This window comes from Artemia sp. Qi Xiang Cuo, chromosome 3, assembly GCF_049724085.1.
Source record: "Artemia sp. Qi Xiang Cuo chromosome 3, ASM4972408v1, whole genome shotgun sequence".
Classification (NCBI taxonomy): Eukaryota; Metazoa; Arthropoda; class Branchiopoda; order Anostraca; family Artemiidae; genus Artemia; species Artemia sp. Qi Xiang Cuo.
In genome coordinates this window covers 93,711,080-93,729,780 of record NC_142796.1, presented here as the reverse complement: position 1 = coordinate 93,729,780, position 18,701 = coordinate 93,711,080, and the positions used below count along the sequence as shown (strand labels likewise).

Sequence of the window (18,701 nt, the reverse complement as noted above, 5' to 3'; positions counted from 1 at the left end):
CCTCGAGCCAATGCTGTAAGTTAAGCTAGTTACTCAATGTTAACACATAAGGTTTTTATGAAAAAGATTTTTGCATGAACTTGGGGGGGGGGGGTGCTCATTCGAATGGAAATTAAATGTTCCAGTGCACTTTTTAAGAGTTAAAAGTGATCGAAAGGTTTCCACCCCCACCCTATTTTGTCCGCAAAAACATCCGATCCATAATTTTGAGATGACCAAGTTATTTAAAACAGTTCGGAGGTTCAATAACTATGCCTCCAGGTTACCCCTGGTGCAAGGGTTGTAAGTTATGCAAGTTGCCTATTATTGACATACAATATATGTTTTTTTATCAAGAAAAGAGGGCATGTTTGATCCTATAAATAAAAAAAAAACATGGATCATTAAGGTCAAACCTTAGGGAAATGTCAAGAAGAATGCCAAACACAATCAAAAAACAGTTTTTCCTTTATTGGTTGTGAAAAGGAGATACCAGCAATATTTACAATGGCTGATGGTATCAGCCGTCTCATCGTTCGGAAAATGATTAGGAGCATCTTCAACTAATTCAAGAGGTACTATATGCATCCAGTTTCACAAGACGACGTATCTGCAATGTGTCGAGAACAGCTGAGGGTATAAACCTGAGGATATGAAATTTAAACTTTCGGGGCATGTTGAAGGAATGTTGAAAAAAAGGCTGTAGTGAAACCAGTCCCCCTCCCATATCCTTTTTCGCTGCAATCTCCTCAAAGACATCTGATAAAAATTCGTTATCTAGATTCACAAGGGTCAAATATTTTGAACACATATGTTTATTAATTATTGTCCAGAAAGGTCTTATTCATCTAAAAAAAGAAATAAATCAGCTTTATTGGTTTTTGACATCGGATCTTCCTTTTTTTGCAAAAATAAAACAAAGATTTTTTATGAATGATCTTGACAGGCGTTGATATCATGACTTTAAGCAACAAACAAGGTTGAACATGTAAAAATTCTAACTTGTGTTTTACCCATTTATATTACCTAATATTTTTAGAATACTGAAAAACTGAGTTCAGTGGTTCAGTTGCACGATGGTTCAGTTACACGAGGGTTCAGTTGCAAGGTGGTTCAGTTGCACGGTGGTTCAGTTAAATGGGATTGAGTTGCACGGGGGCTTAGTTGCACGAGGGTTTACTTAAACGAGGTTCAGTTTCCCGGTGGTTCAGTTACACGAGAGTTCAGTTGCATGGTGGTTCAGTTACAGGGGTTCAGTTGCATGCACACCAAATTTTATGTTGCACAACTTACCACCTTTTACATACCGGCATCTTGTCTCTAAAAACTGCTAGCCTTGACTGTGGCTCCGTTTCTGACCATTCTTTAATAAACATCAAAAGCTTCAAAAAAAATTCAGTTTTTCCCTTTTCTGTAGAATTTATGTTGTCTAGCATACCATCTTTTATGTACCGCTGTCTCGTCGTTTGAAAAATGTCACTCTAGACTCTAACCTGGTAACCTGGGCTGTTGACCCATTTTTGACAATGATCGTTAGTAAAAATTAAAAACAATGACTGAAAAATTTTCTGTTGTTCCTTCTCCTATAAAATTCGTACTGTCTAACATATCTCTTTTTATATGCCGCTATCTTGTTTTTAGAAAATACCACCCTGGACTTTCACAATCCACATCTGGATTGTGGCTCCAGTTTTGAATAAAATCAAAGAGCACCCTAAACATTTCCAGTTTTGCTCTTCTGTTTAAATTTATACTGTTTAACATACCACCTTTTATGTATTGCTATATTACCATAAGCAGCGCGATCGCGTTGCCTAAGTAAAGAACGATGTTGGCACAATGTATTATTTTTTTTTCTCCATACCCGGGCACTTTGTATCGAAGGAGTTGTCGTAGAAACTTCGGAAAGGGCTTATTCAATTGAAAATTAGAGTGGCTAGTGCCTTTTTTAATAGTCGAAAGTGATTGGAGGGTAACTAGCCCCCCTCCTCTCCTAACGCCCATCATTCCCCCTAACACATCCAATCAAAATTTTGAGATAGCCATTTTGTTCAGCGTAGTTGATTTCCTGATAGAAAATAGGTTTTTGAGAGGGACACTCCCCCACAACCCTCGGGGCAAGTGTTTTAAGTTATGTCATGAGGGCATATGAGAACAATGTCGGTACCATATATCATTTTTTATTTTTTTCCTTTAGAGCAGGGCCCTTACTATTAAAGAATTTGTCGTAGAAATTTCGAAATGGGCCCATTCAATGAGCAATTGGAGTGCCTTGTGCCCTTTTAAATAGTCGAAAATAATTGGAAGGCAACTAACACCCCTTCCACGCCCATCATTTCCCGAAACGCATCCAATAAATTTTGAGATAGTCATTTTGTTCAGTGTTGTTGTTTTTAAGATGGAAATTATTTTTTTGAAGAGTACACTCCCCCACAGCCCTCCGGGCAAGGGCTTTAAGTTATACCCTGGGGGCATGTAAAGTTTTTATAGAAGGCGTTGTCGTAGAAACTTTAAAAAAGGCTCATTCGATTGAAAATTCAAAGGACTAGTGCTCTTTTTAATAGTTGAAAGTGATTGGAGGGCAAATAGCCCCCTCTCCCCCCACGCACATCATTCCCCCAAACACAACCAATCGAAATTTTGAGATAGCCATTTTGCTCAGCGTAGGTGATTTTCAGATAAAAATTATGTTTTTGAGGAGGATACACTCCCCCACAACCCTCAAGGCAAGGGTTTTAAGTTATGCCCTGAGGGCATATAACAACGATGTTGGCACAATGTATTATTTATTTATTTTTCCTTTAGAGCAGGGCACGTCATATCGAAGAAGTTGTCGTAAAAACTTCGAAAAGGGCTCATTCAATTGGAAATTGGAGTGGCTTGTTCCCTTTTTAATAGTCGAAAGTGATTTGAAGGTAACTAACACCCCTTCCACGCCCACCATTTCCCGAAACACATCCAATAAAAAATTTGAGCTAAAGATTTTGTTCAGCATATTTGATTTCCAGATAGAAATTATGTTTTTGTGGAGGACGCTCCCCCACAGCCTTCAGGGTAAGGGTTGTAAGTTATGCCCTTGGGGCATATAAGGTTTTTATAGAAGGTGTTGTCGTAGAAACTTCAAAACAGGATCATTCGATTGGAAATTCAAAGGGCTAGGGATCTTTTTAATAGTCGAAAGTAATTGGAGGGCAACTAGCCCCCCCCCCCCCACGCCCATCGATTCCCCCAAACACATCCAATCAAAATTTTGAGATAGCCATTTTGTTCTAATAGAAAATATGTTTTTGAGGAAATATGTTTTTGTAATAGAATATTTACGTAATATAAAATATGTTTTTGAGGAGGATACTCCCCCTCAACCCTCGGGGCAAGGGTTGTAAGTTATGCCCTGGGGAAGTTTTTATAGAACACGTTGTCATAGAAACTTCAAAAAGGGCTCATTCGATTGGAAATTGAAATGTCTAGTGCCCTTTTTAATAGTCGAAAGTGATTGGAAGGCAACTAACACCCCTTCCACGCCCACCATTTCCCCAAACACATCAAATAAAAATTTTGAGCATGTTTTTGAGGAGGACAGTCCCCCAATGCCCTTGGGGCAAGGGTTGTGAGTTATGCCCTGGGGGCATATACGGTTTTTATAGAAGGCGTTGTCGTAGAAACTTCAAAAAAGGTTCATTCGATTTGAAATTCCAAGAGATAGTGCCCTTTTTAATAGTCGAAAGTGATTAGATGGCAACTAACCATCCTCTCGTGCCCATCTTTTCCCCAAACACATCTAATCAAAACTTTGAGATAGCCATTTTATTCAACGTAGTTTTAAGTTCTGAAAATTAGGTCTTTGAGGATGACAATCTCCCCACAGCCCTCAGGGCAAGGGTTGTAAGTTATGCCCAGGGGGTATATAAGGTTTTTATAGAACGCGCTGTCGAAGAAACTTCAAAAAGGGCTCATTTGATTGGAAATTGAAATGGCTAGTGCCCATTTTAATAGTCGAAAGTGATTTGAAAGCAACTAACACCCCTTCCACGCCCACCATTTCCCCAAACACATCCAATAAAGATTTTGAGATAGCCAATTTGTCCCACGATGTTCAAAGTTCAAGAAATTATACCTTTGAGCAGGACACTCCCCACGGCCCTCAGGGCAAGGGTTATAAGTTATGCCCTGGGGGCATATAAAGTTTTTATTGAAATTTTTGTCGTAGAAACTTGAAAAAGGGCTCATTTGATTTAAATTCAAAGGGCTAGTACCCTTTTTAATAGTCGAAAGTGATTGGAAGGCAATTAGACCCCTCCCCCCACGCCCATCATTCTCCCAAACACGTCCAATTAAAATTTTGAGATAAGCATTTTGTTCAGCGTAGTTGATTTCCAGATAGGAAATATGTTTTTGAGGAGGACACTCCCTCAGAGTAAGTGTAAGGGTCAGAGTAAGGGTTTTAAATTATGCCCTGTGGGCGTATAAGAACGATGTTGGCACAATGTATTATTCATTAATTTGTTCCTTTAGAGCAGGGCACTTCGTATCGAAGAAGTTGTCGTAGAAATTTTGTTCCACGCAGTTCAAAGTTCGGGAAATTATAACACTCTCACCGCAGCTGCCAGGGCAAAGGTTATAAAATTTGTTCTGGGGGCATATAAGGTCTTTATAGAATTCTGTGTCGTAAAAACTTGAAAAAGGACTCATTCAATTTGTAATTGGAAGATCAAGTGCCCTTTTTAATAGTTAAACGGGAGATGAGGGTAACTAACCCCCCTCTCATATAAAGTTTTTATTGATAGCGTTGGCGTAAAAACTTCAAAAGGGCTCATTCAATTGGAAATTGAAAGGGCTAGTGCCTTTTTTAGTAGTTGAAAGTGATTGGATAGCGACTAACACCCCTCTCATGCCCACCATTTTCCCAAACACATCCAATCAAAATTTTGAAATATCCATTTTGTTCAACATAGTTGAAAGTTCTGGATATTAGGTCTTTTAGGATGATAACCCCCTCAGAGCTCTCAGTACAAGGGTTGTAAGTTATGCCCTCGGCGCATATAAGGATTATATAGAAAGTTGGTGTATAAATCATAGGCAGCGCGATCGCGCTGCTTAAGTAAAGAACGATGTTGGCAAAATGTATTATTTTTTTCCATACCAGGGCACTTCTTATCGAAGGAGCTGTCGTAGAAGCTTCGAAAAGGGCTCTTTCGATTGGAAATTGGAGTGGGTAGTACCCTTTTTAATAGTCGAAAGTGATTGGAGGGTAACTACCCTCCCCCCCCCCCCCACGCACATCATTCTCCCAAGCACATCCAATCAAAATTTCGAGATAGTCATTTTGTTCAGCGTAGTTGATATCCAGATAGAAAATATATTTTTGAGGAAGTCACTCCCCCACAACCCTCAGGGCAAGGGTTTTAAGTTATGCCCTGGGGGCATGTAATGTTTTTATAGAAGGCGTTGTCACAGAAACTTCAAAAAGGCTCATTCGATTAGAAATTGAAATGGTTAGTGTCCTTTTTAAGGGCCCTAAGCCATTTTGTTCCACGCTGTTTTGTCCTCAGGGCAAGGATTATAAGTTATGCCCTGGGGACATATAAGGTTTCTATTGAAATCTTTGTCGTAGAAACTTGAAAAAGGGCTCATTCGATTGGAAATTCAAAGGGCTAGTGCCCTTTTTAATAGTCGAAAGTGATTGGAGGGTAACTAACCCCCTTCCTACGCCCGCCTTTTCCCCAAACACATCCAATCAAAATTTTGAGATGACCATTTTATTCAACGTAGTTTTAAGTTCTGGAAATTAGGTCTTTGAGGATGACCCCCCCCCCCAGAGCCCTCAGGGCAAGGGTTGCAAGTTATGCCCTGGGGGCATATAAGGTTTTTATAGAACGCGTTGTCGTAGAAACTTCAAAAAGGGCTCATTTAATTGGAAATTGAAACGGTTATTGCCCTTTTTATGGGCACTAAGCCATTTTGTTCCACGCTGTTTAAAGTTCAGAAAATTATACCTTTGAGCAGGATACTCCCCCCACAGTATTCAGGGCAAGGGTTTCAGGTTATGCCTTTGGGGTATATAAGGTTTCTATAGAATGCTTTGTTATAGAAACTTAAAAAAGGGATCATTCGATTGTATATACAAGGGGCTAATGCCCTTGATAGTAGTAGAAAGTTAGTGGGGCGCAACTAACCCCCCTCTCACGCCCATCTTTTCCCCAAACACATCCAATCAATATTTTAGATAGCCATTTTATACAACGTAGTTGAACGTTTTCGAAATTAGGTCTTTAACGATGGCAACCGCTTCTCCTCACAGCCCTCAGGGCAAGGGTTTTAAGTAATGCCCTGGGGTCATATAAGGTTTTTATTGAAAGCGTTGTCCTAGAAAGTTCATAAGGGCTCATTCAATTGGAAATTGAAAGGGCTAGGGCCATTTTTAATAGTTGAAAATGATTGGATAGCGACTACTGCCCCTCTCACGCCCACAATTTCCCGAAACACATCCAATCAAAATGTTGAGATAGCCATTTTAATTATCGCATTTCTTGCAGACACCCTTTGAAACCTAAGGGGCTGTTCACGTGTTTGATTATATGACTGGGAAAGTGGTTCAACGTTTATTTCCGGGATTACTAAAATATCGGCTTCTCTTTTGAGAAAACCGAAATATGACTCGTTTATTCTTAAATCACCGGAATCTCTGTTAAAGCTAGACCTTTTAAAGCTAGGGTTTTTAAAGGCCAAATTCTCATTTGGCCTTTAAAAACCTCGTTTTTACTCGTTTTCTTTCTTTATGTAAAGTTCTGGAAATTAGGTCTTCGAGAATGACATCCCCCCATCAATCAGGGCAAGGGTTGTAAGTTATGCCCTGGGGCATATAAGATTTTTATTGAAAGTTGTGTCGTAGAAACTTCAAAAGGGCTCATTTGATTTGAAATTGAAAGGGCTAGTGCCATTTTTAATAGTCGAAAATGATTGGAGAGTGACTACCGCCCCTGTCACGCCCACCATTTCCCCAAACACATCCAATCAAAATTTTGAGATAGCCATTTTGTTTAACGTAGTTGAAAGTTCTGGAAATTCGGTCCAAGAGGATGATAACCACCCTAACAGACCTTAGGGTAAGGGTTGTAATTTATGCCCTGGGGGCATATAAGGTGTTTATAGGAAGCGTTGTCGTTTCAAAAATGGTTCAATCGATTGAAAATCGAAACGCATATTGACCTCTTTAATAGTAGATAGTCATTGGGAGGCTTAACATTTTTATAGTAACGATCGACATGGGTTCAATTTATTATTTTTTGTTGTTGTTGTTGTTTAGACCACGGCATTTTGTAGCGAAGGAGTTGAAGTGGTAACTTCGAAAAGGGCTCATTCGATTGAAAATAGTAAGGACTGATGCCCTTTTTAATAGTCAAAAGTGATTGGAGGGCAACTAACCCCCCTCCCATTCCCACCCTCCCACGCTCACCCTCCCATTTGCCCATTATGTTTAAAAACTAAATGTTGCCTTAAGATTAAATCAAAATGCACTGTTTTAATGCTAATTCCCAATAAGGCATCTCAGCAGTATCCCAAGAACGACTTAAAATTTAACCAAATCAAAATAGTGTACAAAACAGAACAACTAGGTGTATTATGTTCAAACTTTCGGGGCTATCTCTGCTTTCAAAGCCGAACCAAATTAATATACCGGAAATGTACCCAAGCTATCAAAGGAAGCACAAGGATTTTTTTGCGAATAATGTCAAATTTTCTATTTTAGATCAATCAGGGGTAGTATGAAATTAACTTGAACGCTACTATGTGTGTCCAGATTTTTAAAAGGGTGAATGTTGTTAAAAATTGCTGAAAATTTTTCTCCAGCATACAAATAGCAGGCCAAACTATAAAGTCTTAAAAAAACGAAAAGATTTAAAATATTATTTTCTTTTTCCCTGAAAAGACAGTGTCAATATAAAATGAACAGAGATTAATTAAAAAAAAAACTTTTTCCATAAAATAAGTTTTTCAAGGAAAAGTAAAGAACTCCATAGAACAAAAAATGAGCAAAAATAAAATCAAATAATCTACCAAGCGTGAAACTACCACAAATCAGCATCAATAAATAAATGAAACCCAAACGAACAGAAATTACAATAAATAACAAAATTACAATAAGAACAAAATTTGCACTTTACTGAAAAAACACAAATAAATGTGCATTGTCAGTTTAATATACATATACTGATATTTAGTAATCAAAATGTTAATGTTATTTGATTTATTAAAGTTATAAAAGTAAAAACATTTATATTTTTTTTCAGTAAAGTGCTAATTTTGTTCTGGCCTTGGGAAGGCATAGGGGTTTTGCGCCCAACTTATGTTAATTTCTGCTCGTTTTGAGTTTGACTCGGTTAATTATTGTAATTTCTGTTCGTTTTGGGTTTCATTTATTTATCGATGCTGATTTGTGTTAGTTTCACGCTTGGTAGATTATTTGATTTTATTTTTGCTCATTTTTGTTTAATGGAGTTCTTTACTTTTCTTTGAATAACTAATTTTGTGGAAAAAGTTTATTTACGTAATCTTTTGAAAAATGCCAATCTGGACTCTAACCTGGTTCTTGAATCCATTTCTGACAGCAATTTTTAATAAAGATAAAAAAAACCTCGAATTTTTGTTTTCTGTTTTCCCTATACTACTGCTAATGACAACTCACTGCGGCACCAAGCTGTCTCACAAGCAGTGCCTCACCGCAGCACCGAGGCCAACACAGTTGCTTATACTCCTACTTTATCCCAATCTATTCAAAGCTTCCCTCTGTACATCCCCCCAAGAAGTTCAAAATTTTTTTAATCCTATCTTGCGACTTTTTTTCATCCCATTTGTGGATGACCTGAGTTTCATTTGGCCCTATGCGGATGTCCGAAAAGTATGATCTATGGTAATCTGTCATCTTTCATCTGCAAAAGATGCTTTAAGCATATCAACCTTTCTCTCATTAAAGCCCTAGAATGTGGGACAGAACCACATTTTCCGTGCCCAAAACAGTCCTTAGACAATTCCTCTCTAAAAAATTCAACAAACTCTTTCCGTTTGCGAAGCGCCCACGTTTCAGAGCTAAACCTGACCACTGTCGTCACTCTAGCTTCTAATATTCTAAATCTTAGTTCGCAGACTTATCTTCCTATTCTTCCAAGATTTTTTTCACCTGTGAAAAACACCCTGAGCCTTGGCTATTCTACTTTTAACATCTTCACTGCCTTTGCTAATAATACTATTCAGTTAAGTGAAGGTATCCACTTGATCGATCTTCTTGTTACCCAACATCTCCTTTTTACCTTCACTTATTCCTAGTCTTAGCGACTTGGTCTTCTTAACGTGGATTTTTAAAACCTGTCATTCCACCCCAGCCTCTCGAAACTTCCTACAAATTATTCATTTTCATCTAGGACACCTGAATAATCAGCATAAAGTAAGTCTAGGAGGGTTTTACTTTAAAATTTGATTTCATACTCTTGGGTTATTGATATATTTCCGGTTGTTGCGGTTGTTGGTATGTTTCGGGGTTGGGTTGTTGTTATATTTCGGACAATATTCATTACAGTGGCGGTTCTGGTCTCTCTTGCGCTCGGGACAAAATCTTGATTAGCACTCCCCCCTGTCCCCTACAGAATTTTCATGCCAAATTAAAAAAAAATTCCATTTATTAACAATTTTGTTTAATTTATTAGTTAATTAATAGTTTTTGTTTTAATTATTTTTAGTTTTTATTTAATTTATTCAATTATTGCTAATTTAATTATTTGAATTATTATTATTTAATTTTTAATTTATTTATTAATTAATTAATAGTTTTTTTTATTTATTTTCATATATTACCTGCGTCCTCTGGTTTATTTTAATAAAAATAAAATTTTCGAAAATTACAAAATAGTCATAACCTTAGATTATTTTATTGAAATTTCGCTGCCTAAAAATGTCTGCGTGGGGGGCAAGTGCCTCCTCTGCTCCTCCCCTAAAACCGGCGCTGACTCATTAATAGAATTCAAAAACTGTCGTAACAATTGTAATTTTTTCCCTCTCTTCTAAAATACATGTTGTCTAACACACCACATTTTATATAGGCTACTGCCATCTTATCTTTTGAACAACGCCACTCTGAACTTAGCGCGGGTTGTTGATCTATTTCTGACAACTATCGTCAACAAAAGTTAAAAAACTTACAAAAGATTTTCAGTTTTTGTCCCCTTTTGAATTAAGGTCGCCAAATGTCTACTTCGTAAAGGCAGTACTATAACAACGTCTTTTTTGGCTATGCCTTCGGCTTAAACTATGCGTGTATGGGACCAGGGATGTAGGAAGATGAGCCTTCGGTCCCGCCCCTAAGGGCGTCAAAATACCAAATACCCGAATCCTAAACAAAATACTCGAATTCCTAAGTATTTTAGAATTTCTGGGCTCTTCTTATTCAAACTGTCAAATCCTTTTATTGCTGGCCCACTTCCGAAAAAAAGTATTTTCTACGTGCCCTTATGAGACCCTTTTTTTAACTAAAAAGTTTTTTGTTAGCTGAAAACTTGGTCTTTGTATTCCAAACACTAATATTAAGAAGAAATACACAAGTGATTGGTAATTAAAAATGACACAAAAACAGTCGAATTAGATGTAACTAATGCCCAAGCGTCTATATGTTGTATTCTAAATCTGCCCCTCTTATATTTATTTTTATTTTTCTAGAGTGCCATTTGCAACACTGCAATTGATAACCCGAACCAACTGACGAAGTATGATATTGCCCATAACCTTATACCATACTTGGAAAATGATACACTTCTTTACAGGGATTCAGTAAGTTAATTATTTTCATAGATATTTATAGTAAATGAGTTACTTATTGTAGATTACAGTAAGGAAGTTACTTAGTGTCTTAAATTCCCTCTAATATATTTTATATACAGATGTGTTTCTAGATTTATGGGGAGGCAAGCTAAAAAAACGAATTAGATCAATACAGCAAAATTTATTATACAAAATCAGGAATGCGGCTAAAGCACAAAAAACACAAAATATTTTAAAGTACCAAGTAGAATGAAAAAGAATTATGAATGTTTGAATAAGTGAAATGTTGAATAAGTGCAACCATATATTATTGGTAGTACAACAGTGTTAGTATCTATCCCCTCCCGTGCCCTTTTTTGCTGCACACCCCTAAAGACATCTTATCAAAATTTTGAGATCGCCATTTTGTTCAGCATCATTGAAAGGTCCAATAACTAATGCATTCAGGTTGATAAAAGGGCGTATCGGCAATATCGAAGAAACGACTTAAGTTGAAACTTGCAGCCCTGAAATGAGAAATTGAGGGGTTAGTTGAACTGGTTAGTTCAGCAATTAAACCAGACGATTTCAAGCAATTACAATTCAACTATAATGCTTTTCACTTCAATTACAAATATATTACAATCTAAAATGGTAAAATACACTATCAGTTGCAGTAAACACGTCAAAAATTGCACTTCAAAACACGAGATTTGAAAAGTATGTTGCTGTTGATCTTGTCCTCGGGAGAGCCAAAATCTTCCCTGAACCTTGTCGTCAGCCAATACGGCCAGGATACACAAGTGATTTCTTCCTAAAGATTCTGGAATTTGGTATTGTATTTTTTTTTTCCAAGTAGGTCAATGGGCATATGATTTTGTATTAATGGCATATTTTTTTATATTAATTTATGATTCATGTTAATTTATTGATTTTGAAGTAGCACATGCTGCTTTAATGTTTTTGTGTTGCTATTTATTTGTTTTTTTGTCTTTGATTCTTGTTTTGTGTCTTTTTTTGTGTCTTGACATGCTCAAGTTAGCTCCAGCTATTGTAGTGAATAAATATATTCTATTCTATATGTCCTCGTCAGATAGCTCTTCACTTAGATATTTTTGGATTTCATCATCGGCTAGTATAGGTTTTGATTTCTTGACACACAAAAGTGAGAATACTTTGCTGGCTATGGCACACTACCATTTTCAGGAGCAATATTTATCTTTGGTTTTGCGCTCACAGATTCAAAAGCGGCTTGTTTAAGAGATTGGTTTTCCTCTCCTTCATCTCCACGGTAGCATTCGATTTGGAAATGAGGGTTAGGTATTGTTGCAAGGATGAGTTTCTTGTCACTAGCGTAACTTGAAATTCTGCTATTCATTGCTATTTTGAATGAAAGGCTAGTTTTTGAATAAACCTATTCTATGGATAGCTCTCTGAGACTGGTTCAAGCAAGCTCATAAGATCTATGATTAACGCGATGACGTGACACCTCTTTCTGATTAGACTCTAGTTGTCGTCTCTTTAATGCGCTCAAGCAATGACACTAGCTCTTATAAAAGGAGCTATTAGAGTTAGATATATTCGTCCTGTTCAAGCTACTTAAAGAATGGCAGGGGGGGGGGGTAAAGAATGGGACCGACTGTCACTAGCCGTGCCTTCTAGCGCGTTCGATTGCCAGTAGCTAGAATGAAACAGTGCATGTAGAGAAGACCGGAAGCTTTCATACTGCTTCCAGCAAAGCTGACAATACTGAAGACCTTGAAATGCTGAAGAAATGAAGACCTTGAATACTGAAGAAATACCGTCTGCTTCTTTGAATGCGTTCATTAAGGTGAGGTACAATGTACCGGCAATGCAACTAAGCATTATTGGTCCTTCTAGATCATCTATCTCTAAAACCTCTTCCTCTTTGGCAAGTTCCTCCTCTATTTTGTTTTCATATTCCACCTTTGTGCCTCCAGGCAAATTCAGTTGAAGTACCGATAACATATTGGCAGCTTCGTCAGCGATAGCATACTTTACCTTCTGTCCAATCTTGTGCTCATTCACCAGTTCTGCACATGTTTCATGTATTCTATCAGCTGTATGCCCCCAGGGAATGATTGACATGCTAGGAGATATTCATATATCTTGCTCTTGGGGAGAAACGAGGCCGTCACTCCCAAATAGGTTGTCATCGATTGGCTCGGCCACAAATCAAGGCAGATGGACACGATAGAGATTTTACTATGGATTATATTCTTAATCCTTCCGACAGTTTATGGTATATGAGCTCCTGCTATCCTTCCTTGCTTGGGACTGAATGCTTGGAATCTAGAGAAATGAAGAGCCACCTGAATTCTGGACTCTGAAGACAGCTAGGAGGACATATTGAACTTGCAACTTGTGTATCTATCTGGTAGTTATATTTATGATAATTTTTGCACGAATTAAGTTTTAACGCAGCTGTTTGCCTTCTTTCGAAAAAGAAGGCAAGCAGGGCGATTTTGAAGGACGACCCCGTTTACCCAACCTTTGCTGTCAAATAAATCCGAGCTAGCGCGGGGTAAACTAAGATAATGACGATTAGGCGAAGATTCTGCTGATTCCTAAACGAGTAAAATGTAGCTTATCTCTTGATTGCATATATATATTGCTCAAGGAATAAAATAAGAATACGGCTCTAATATGATTTACACACAAATGATTTACACGAGAGACACACAAATAAATAACACTTACAATCGAAGCAATCTAGTCGTCCCAAAAGTACTTTACCTTAGTGAATTTCAAGAAGCAAGGCGCAGTTTTTCTTTTATCTTGATTTTATGTAGTATTTTCCCCAACCACAATTCTGTGCAGTTTCGTCAATTTTTTATCCTATATCCCGTACGATGTCCTGGAAGCAGGCATTTCAAAATGCCCTGGGCTTCCTGAATTTTCCTTATAGGATCTACATGTTCTGTTTCATTAAATTTCAAAATTAAAATTATCAAATTATTTTTATTTTTTTAGACTATTTGATTGAGTGAATCCTGCTTATTACAGTTTATTGCATGAAACAAACAATTGCCATTCGATGAAGGTTATTCTACATTTTAGAAAATCAATAACGTTTTTATTATAATTTAAATTGAAAAACTGATAATTAATTGCCATTATACAGTCGTTTGATTAAATGAGTGTATCCCTTCTTTCAGTGTAACCGTTAAGAAAATGCAAGAAGACCAGGCAATCTTCTTGGCATCAAGAGCAAGACCGGGTGTCTGAGCTTGTGGATGAGTCACTGTCTAGCTGACCTTTTTGGTCTATCTTATATTAAATAAAAAAAAAACAAGTTTTTTTTTAACTGAAAGCAAGAAGCGGCATTAAAACTTAAAACGAACAGAAATTATTCTGTATATGAAAGGGGCTGTCCCCTCCTCAACGTCTCGCTCTTTACGCTAAAGTTTTTATCATAGGCAGCGCAATCGCGCTGCCTCTGATAATTCCATTCCAGGGCACTTCATATCGACGGACTCGTCGTAGAAACTTCGAAAAAGGCTCATTCGATTGGAAATTGGAGTGGTTAGTGCCCTTTTTAGTAGTCGATACTGATTTGAGGGAAGCTAGCCCCCCCCCCCTCACGCCCATGATTCCCCCAAACACATCCAATCAAAATTTTGAGATAGTCATTTTGTTCAGCGTAGTTGATTTCCACATGGAAATTATGTTTTTGAGGGGGACATTCCCCAATAACCCTCAGGGCATAGAATTTAAGTATAGGCCCTAGGGGCATATAAGAATGAAATTGGCACAATGTATTCTTTGTTATTATTTTTCCTTTAGACCTGGGCTCTTCGTATCGAGAAGGCTAACGTAGAAACTTAGAACAGGGCTTATTCAGTTGGAAATTGGGGTGGCTTGTGCCCATTTTAATAGTCGAAAGTGATTGGAGGGCAACTAGCCCCCCCCCCTCATGCCCATCATTACCCCAAGCACATCCAATCAAAATTTTGAGATAGCCATTTTGTTCAGCGTAGTTGATTTTTTAGATTGAAAATATGTTTTTGAGGAGGACACTCCCCCACAATCCTCATGCCAAAGGTTTTAAGTTATGCCCTGGGGGTATGTAAGGTTTTTATAGAAGGCGTTGTCATAGAAACTTAAAAAAGGCTCATTAGATTGGAAATTCAAGGGGCTAGTACCCGTTTTAATAGTCGAAAGTGATTGGAGGCAACTAACCCCCCTCTCACGCCCGCCTTTTCCCCAAACACATCCAGTCAAAATTTTGAGATAGCCATTTTGTTCAACGCAGTTTTGAGTTCTGGAAATTAGGTTTTTGAGAATGACAACCCCCCCCTCCCTCACAGTCCTCAGGGCAATGGTTGTAAGTTATGCCTTGGGGGCATATAAGGTTTTTATAGAAAGTGTTTTCGTAGAAACTTCAAAAAGGGCTAATTCTATTGGAAATTGAAACAGCTAGTGCACTTTTCAGTTATCGAAAGTGATTGGAAGGCAACTAACACCCCTTCCACGCCCACCAATTCCCCAAACCAACCAATCAAAATTTTGAGATAGCCATTTTGTTCCACGCTGTTTAAAGTTCAGGAAATTATACCTTTGAGCAGGACACTCCCCCACAGTCTTCAGGGCAAGGGTTATAAGTTATGTCCAGGGGGTATATAAGGTTTTTATTGAAATATTTGTCGTAGAAACTTGAAAAAGGGCTCATTCGATTGGAAATTCAAAGGACTAGTGCCCTTTTTAATAGTCGAAAGTGATTTGAGGGCAACTAACCCCCCTCTTACGCCCACCTTTTCCCCGAACACATTCAATCAACATTTTAGATAGCCATTTTATTGAACTTAGTTGAAAGTTTTTGAAATTAGGTCTTTAAGGATGACAACCGCTCCTCCTCACAGCCCTCAGGGCAAGGATTATAAGTTATTGAAAGTGTTGTCGTAGAAACTTCAAAAGGGCTCATTCAATTGGAAATTGAAAGGGCTAGTGCCTTTTTTTAATAGTTGAAAGTGATTGGAGAGAGACTAACGCCCCTCTCACGCCCACCATTTTCCCCAACACATCCAATCAAAGTTTTGAGATAGCCCTTTTATTCAACGTAGTTGAAAGTTTTGGAAGTTAGGTCTTTGAAAATGATAACCCCCCTCAGAGCCCTCAGAGCAAGGGTTGTAAGTTATGCCCTGGGGGCATATAAGGTTTATATAGAAGTTGTAGAAATTTCAAAAAAGGGCTCATTTGATTGGAAATTGAAATTGCCCTTTGTAATAGCAGAAAGTGATTGGAGAGTAATTAACCCCCCTCTCACGCCCACTATTTCCCCAAAAACATTCAAATAAAAGTTTAGAGATTGTCATTTTGTTCAACCTAGTTGAAAGTTCTGGAAATTATTTATTTAAGGATGACAAACCTCCCAGGGCCCCCAGGGCAAAGGTGGTATTGCCCTGGGATGATTTATTTGTTTTGTTTTATTTTTGTTTTTTTTTGTTTTTTTTTTCCAGGGATGATTGTATCGACCCAGTGTTCCTAGAATATCGCGGGAGGGCTCATTCGAACGGAAAATAAAAGTTCTAGTATCCTTTAAAGAAATGGAGGGCAACTAGGCGCCCTCCCACGGTCATTTTTTTTCAAAAGCCACCCGATCAAAATTTAGAGATAGCCATTTTGTTCAACATGGTCGAAAAATACAATAAATATGTCTTTGAGGATGACTTAATCCCCCACAGTCCCCTGAGGAAGGTCTGCAAGTTATGAACTGCGCTCTATGTTTACATATAGTATTTGTTATTGGGAAGTATACAAAAGTTTCAAGGGGAATTTTTTTCATAGTTGGGGGGGGGGGAGGGTGGGTCGGGTGTTACATGGGATGATATTTCCATGGAGGAAGTTTTCATGGGGGAAGGGACATCCCCCATGAAAACCATGAAAAAGGGGGCGCCAGATTTCCCAGCATTATTTAAAAAAAACGAACTAAATAATAAAAATACAACAATTTTTTTCAACTGAAAGTAAGGAGCAACATATATGATTGGGTTCGCCCCCTACTCATTACCTCGCTCTATACGCCAAAGCTTTTTTGTACTTTCATCAGAGCTTTTTATTTTAATTAACGGCCTTTTGTGATTAAGGGGTCATTCTTAAAGAATTGGAACAAAATTTGAACTCAGCGGAAAGAGTGAGGTATTGACTAGGAGGCGAACCCCCTAATATACGTAATAAAAATATACGAATATAGAACTTCATTGCGTAAACTTTAGCGCAAGGTTTATAAGATCCCCTCACGTATACTACCTCTCCAGACCCTCTTATTAAGTTTCATAAATCGCCTAGTCATATTAAAAGTAAAAGATTATTGCGAAAACAAATTAACTAAAACTAAAAACTTTAAACTAAAAGTCTACCAAAAATTAAACTTGATTGATCAGCATTTTTGAGATGAATCTTCAAACTTCACTCTGTGATGAAGCCTGTGCGCTAGTTCTAACGGCGGTAATTGAGGGGAAGGGGCGTCCTTGCCCCCTTAGTTTTTGCTCTTGCTTAGGTTTTGAAATCACATTTTTTTTGGTAATTTCATTGGAAAAGGCACTTCTTTCATTTAAAACAATTGGGGAAACAACCAAAAGTACACTTTGTTTGAATATGCTATCAAGTAAAATTTATAAAAATCGATTAAGTATAAATATAAGCTTTTAAATGAGCCCTTAAACAGCTTGCATTTGTTGCAGTAGCCTTCTAGTTTCTGCTAGTCAGTAGGTGGTTTATAAAACCCTGTCTTCATTATGGCTTTTTCAGGCGAAGTCGGCCGAGTAAAAACAGCTTTTTGCTAATCGAAAAACAAACCTTCCTGAAAAACATGTATTGTTTTGTGAAGTATGGATAATGAACTTTATGTTATAGACTGTTTAGAAGTTTTTCTTAGAAGTTAAGAAGTTTTTCTTAGCTGTGAAGGTTGTTTGCAGTATTTTTTAGACATGATAATTAGAAATTATATTAAAAATAAGTATTCAACTGAGACTAAGAAGTGACATTAAAACGTAAAACGAACATACATTATTCCGTATAAGTAAAAAAGATCCTGGCAGCGTTGTTTCTACATTAAATTTTAATCAAAAACGAACAAAGATTAATTTAAAAAAAAAAGTTTTTCCGGGGGAAATAAAGAGCGAGGTTGAAACTTAAAACGGACAAAAATTATCACTTCACAGCCTATTTAATATATATTAATATAACTAGTACAAAAAAAACAACTAATTATGTTTCCCTATACTTTTAGGATTATACAAAACTAGCGCTTTACTGAAAACACAAAATAATCTATGAGTTTGGTAGAGTAAAAGCAAACCAATTAAGGAAACCTTTTATAAAATAAAAATATTATCAATCCCTTTTAAGATAAAGCAACAATCCATTTTAGGGTTTTCTTTATTTTTTTACGTTTAATTTGGTATCACTTCTGCACAGTGGCTCAGTTCAATGATTGGCTCTCGTTTTGGTTCTTAAAGGACATATCATGATTAGTTTGTACACAAGTTCGAAGCAAGGCCATCTTGATAGTATCAGGACTATAGACTAGCTTTAGAATTTTCATAACTTTAAATTCACTCTTGTATTGAGAGAAATAATCGGATTTACGGAGTTCATATTATGTCTTATTTGGTCTTCATTTCAAGTGAAACTAAAGCATATTTCTTACAATTTAAGACTGTATATTACCCACTATTGGTATTATAGCTGGTGAGACCAAAATGCTGCTTGATAAATCAATCCAATATTTTTTTATTCTGTTCAGTTACTTTGCGGGAATTAAAAAATGTTTAGTTTTACGCTTATGTTTTTAAGATAATTTCAATTGTATATTGAAAGTTACTGATGTTACAACTGGTGTAAGACTGTGAAAAGATTTATAGATTTGTTTAGTGTTGTCAGGCTACATTCTCACTTTTGACTCTTAAATCAAT

General features: G+C 37.2%; 1 protein-coding gene across 1 annotated transcript in view; it reads left to right on the top strand.

Annotated features, from left to right (window-relative positions):
* The window catches only part of l(2)k14505 (ATP synthase mitochondrial F1 complex assembly factor 2 homolog l(2)k14505), a 78,215-nt gene that overhangs the window by 19,350 nt on the left and 40,164 nt on the right, over nt 1–18,701 (top strand). The window contains exon 3 of the mRNA XM_089087234.1: nt 10,684–10,794. Within this exon, the coding sequence (XP_088943360.1) occupies nt 10,684–10,794 (111 nt within the window). The remainder of the gene's footprint in view (nt 1–10,683; nt 10,795–18,701) is intronic.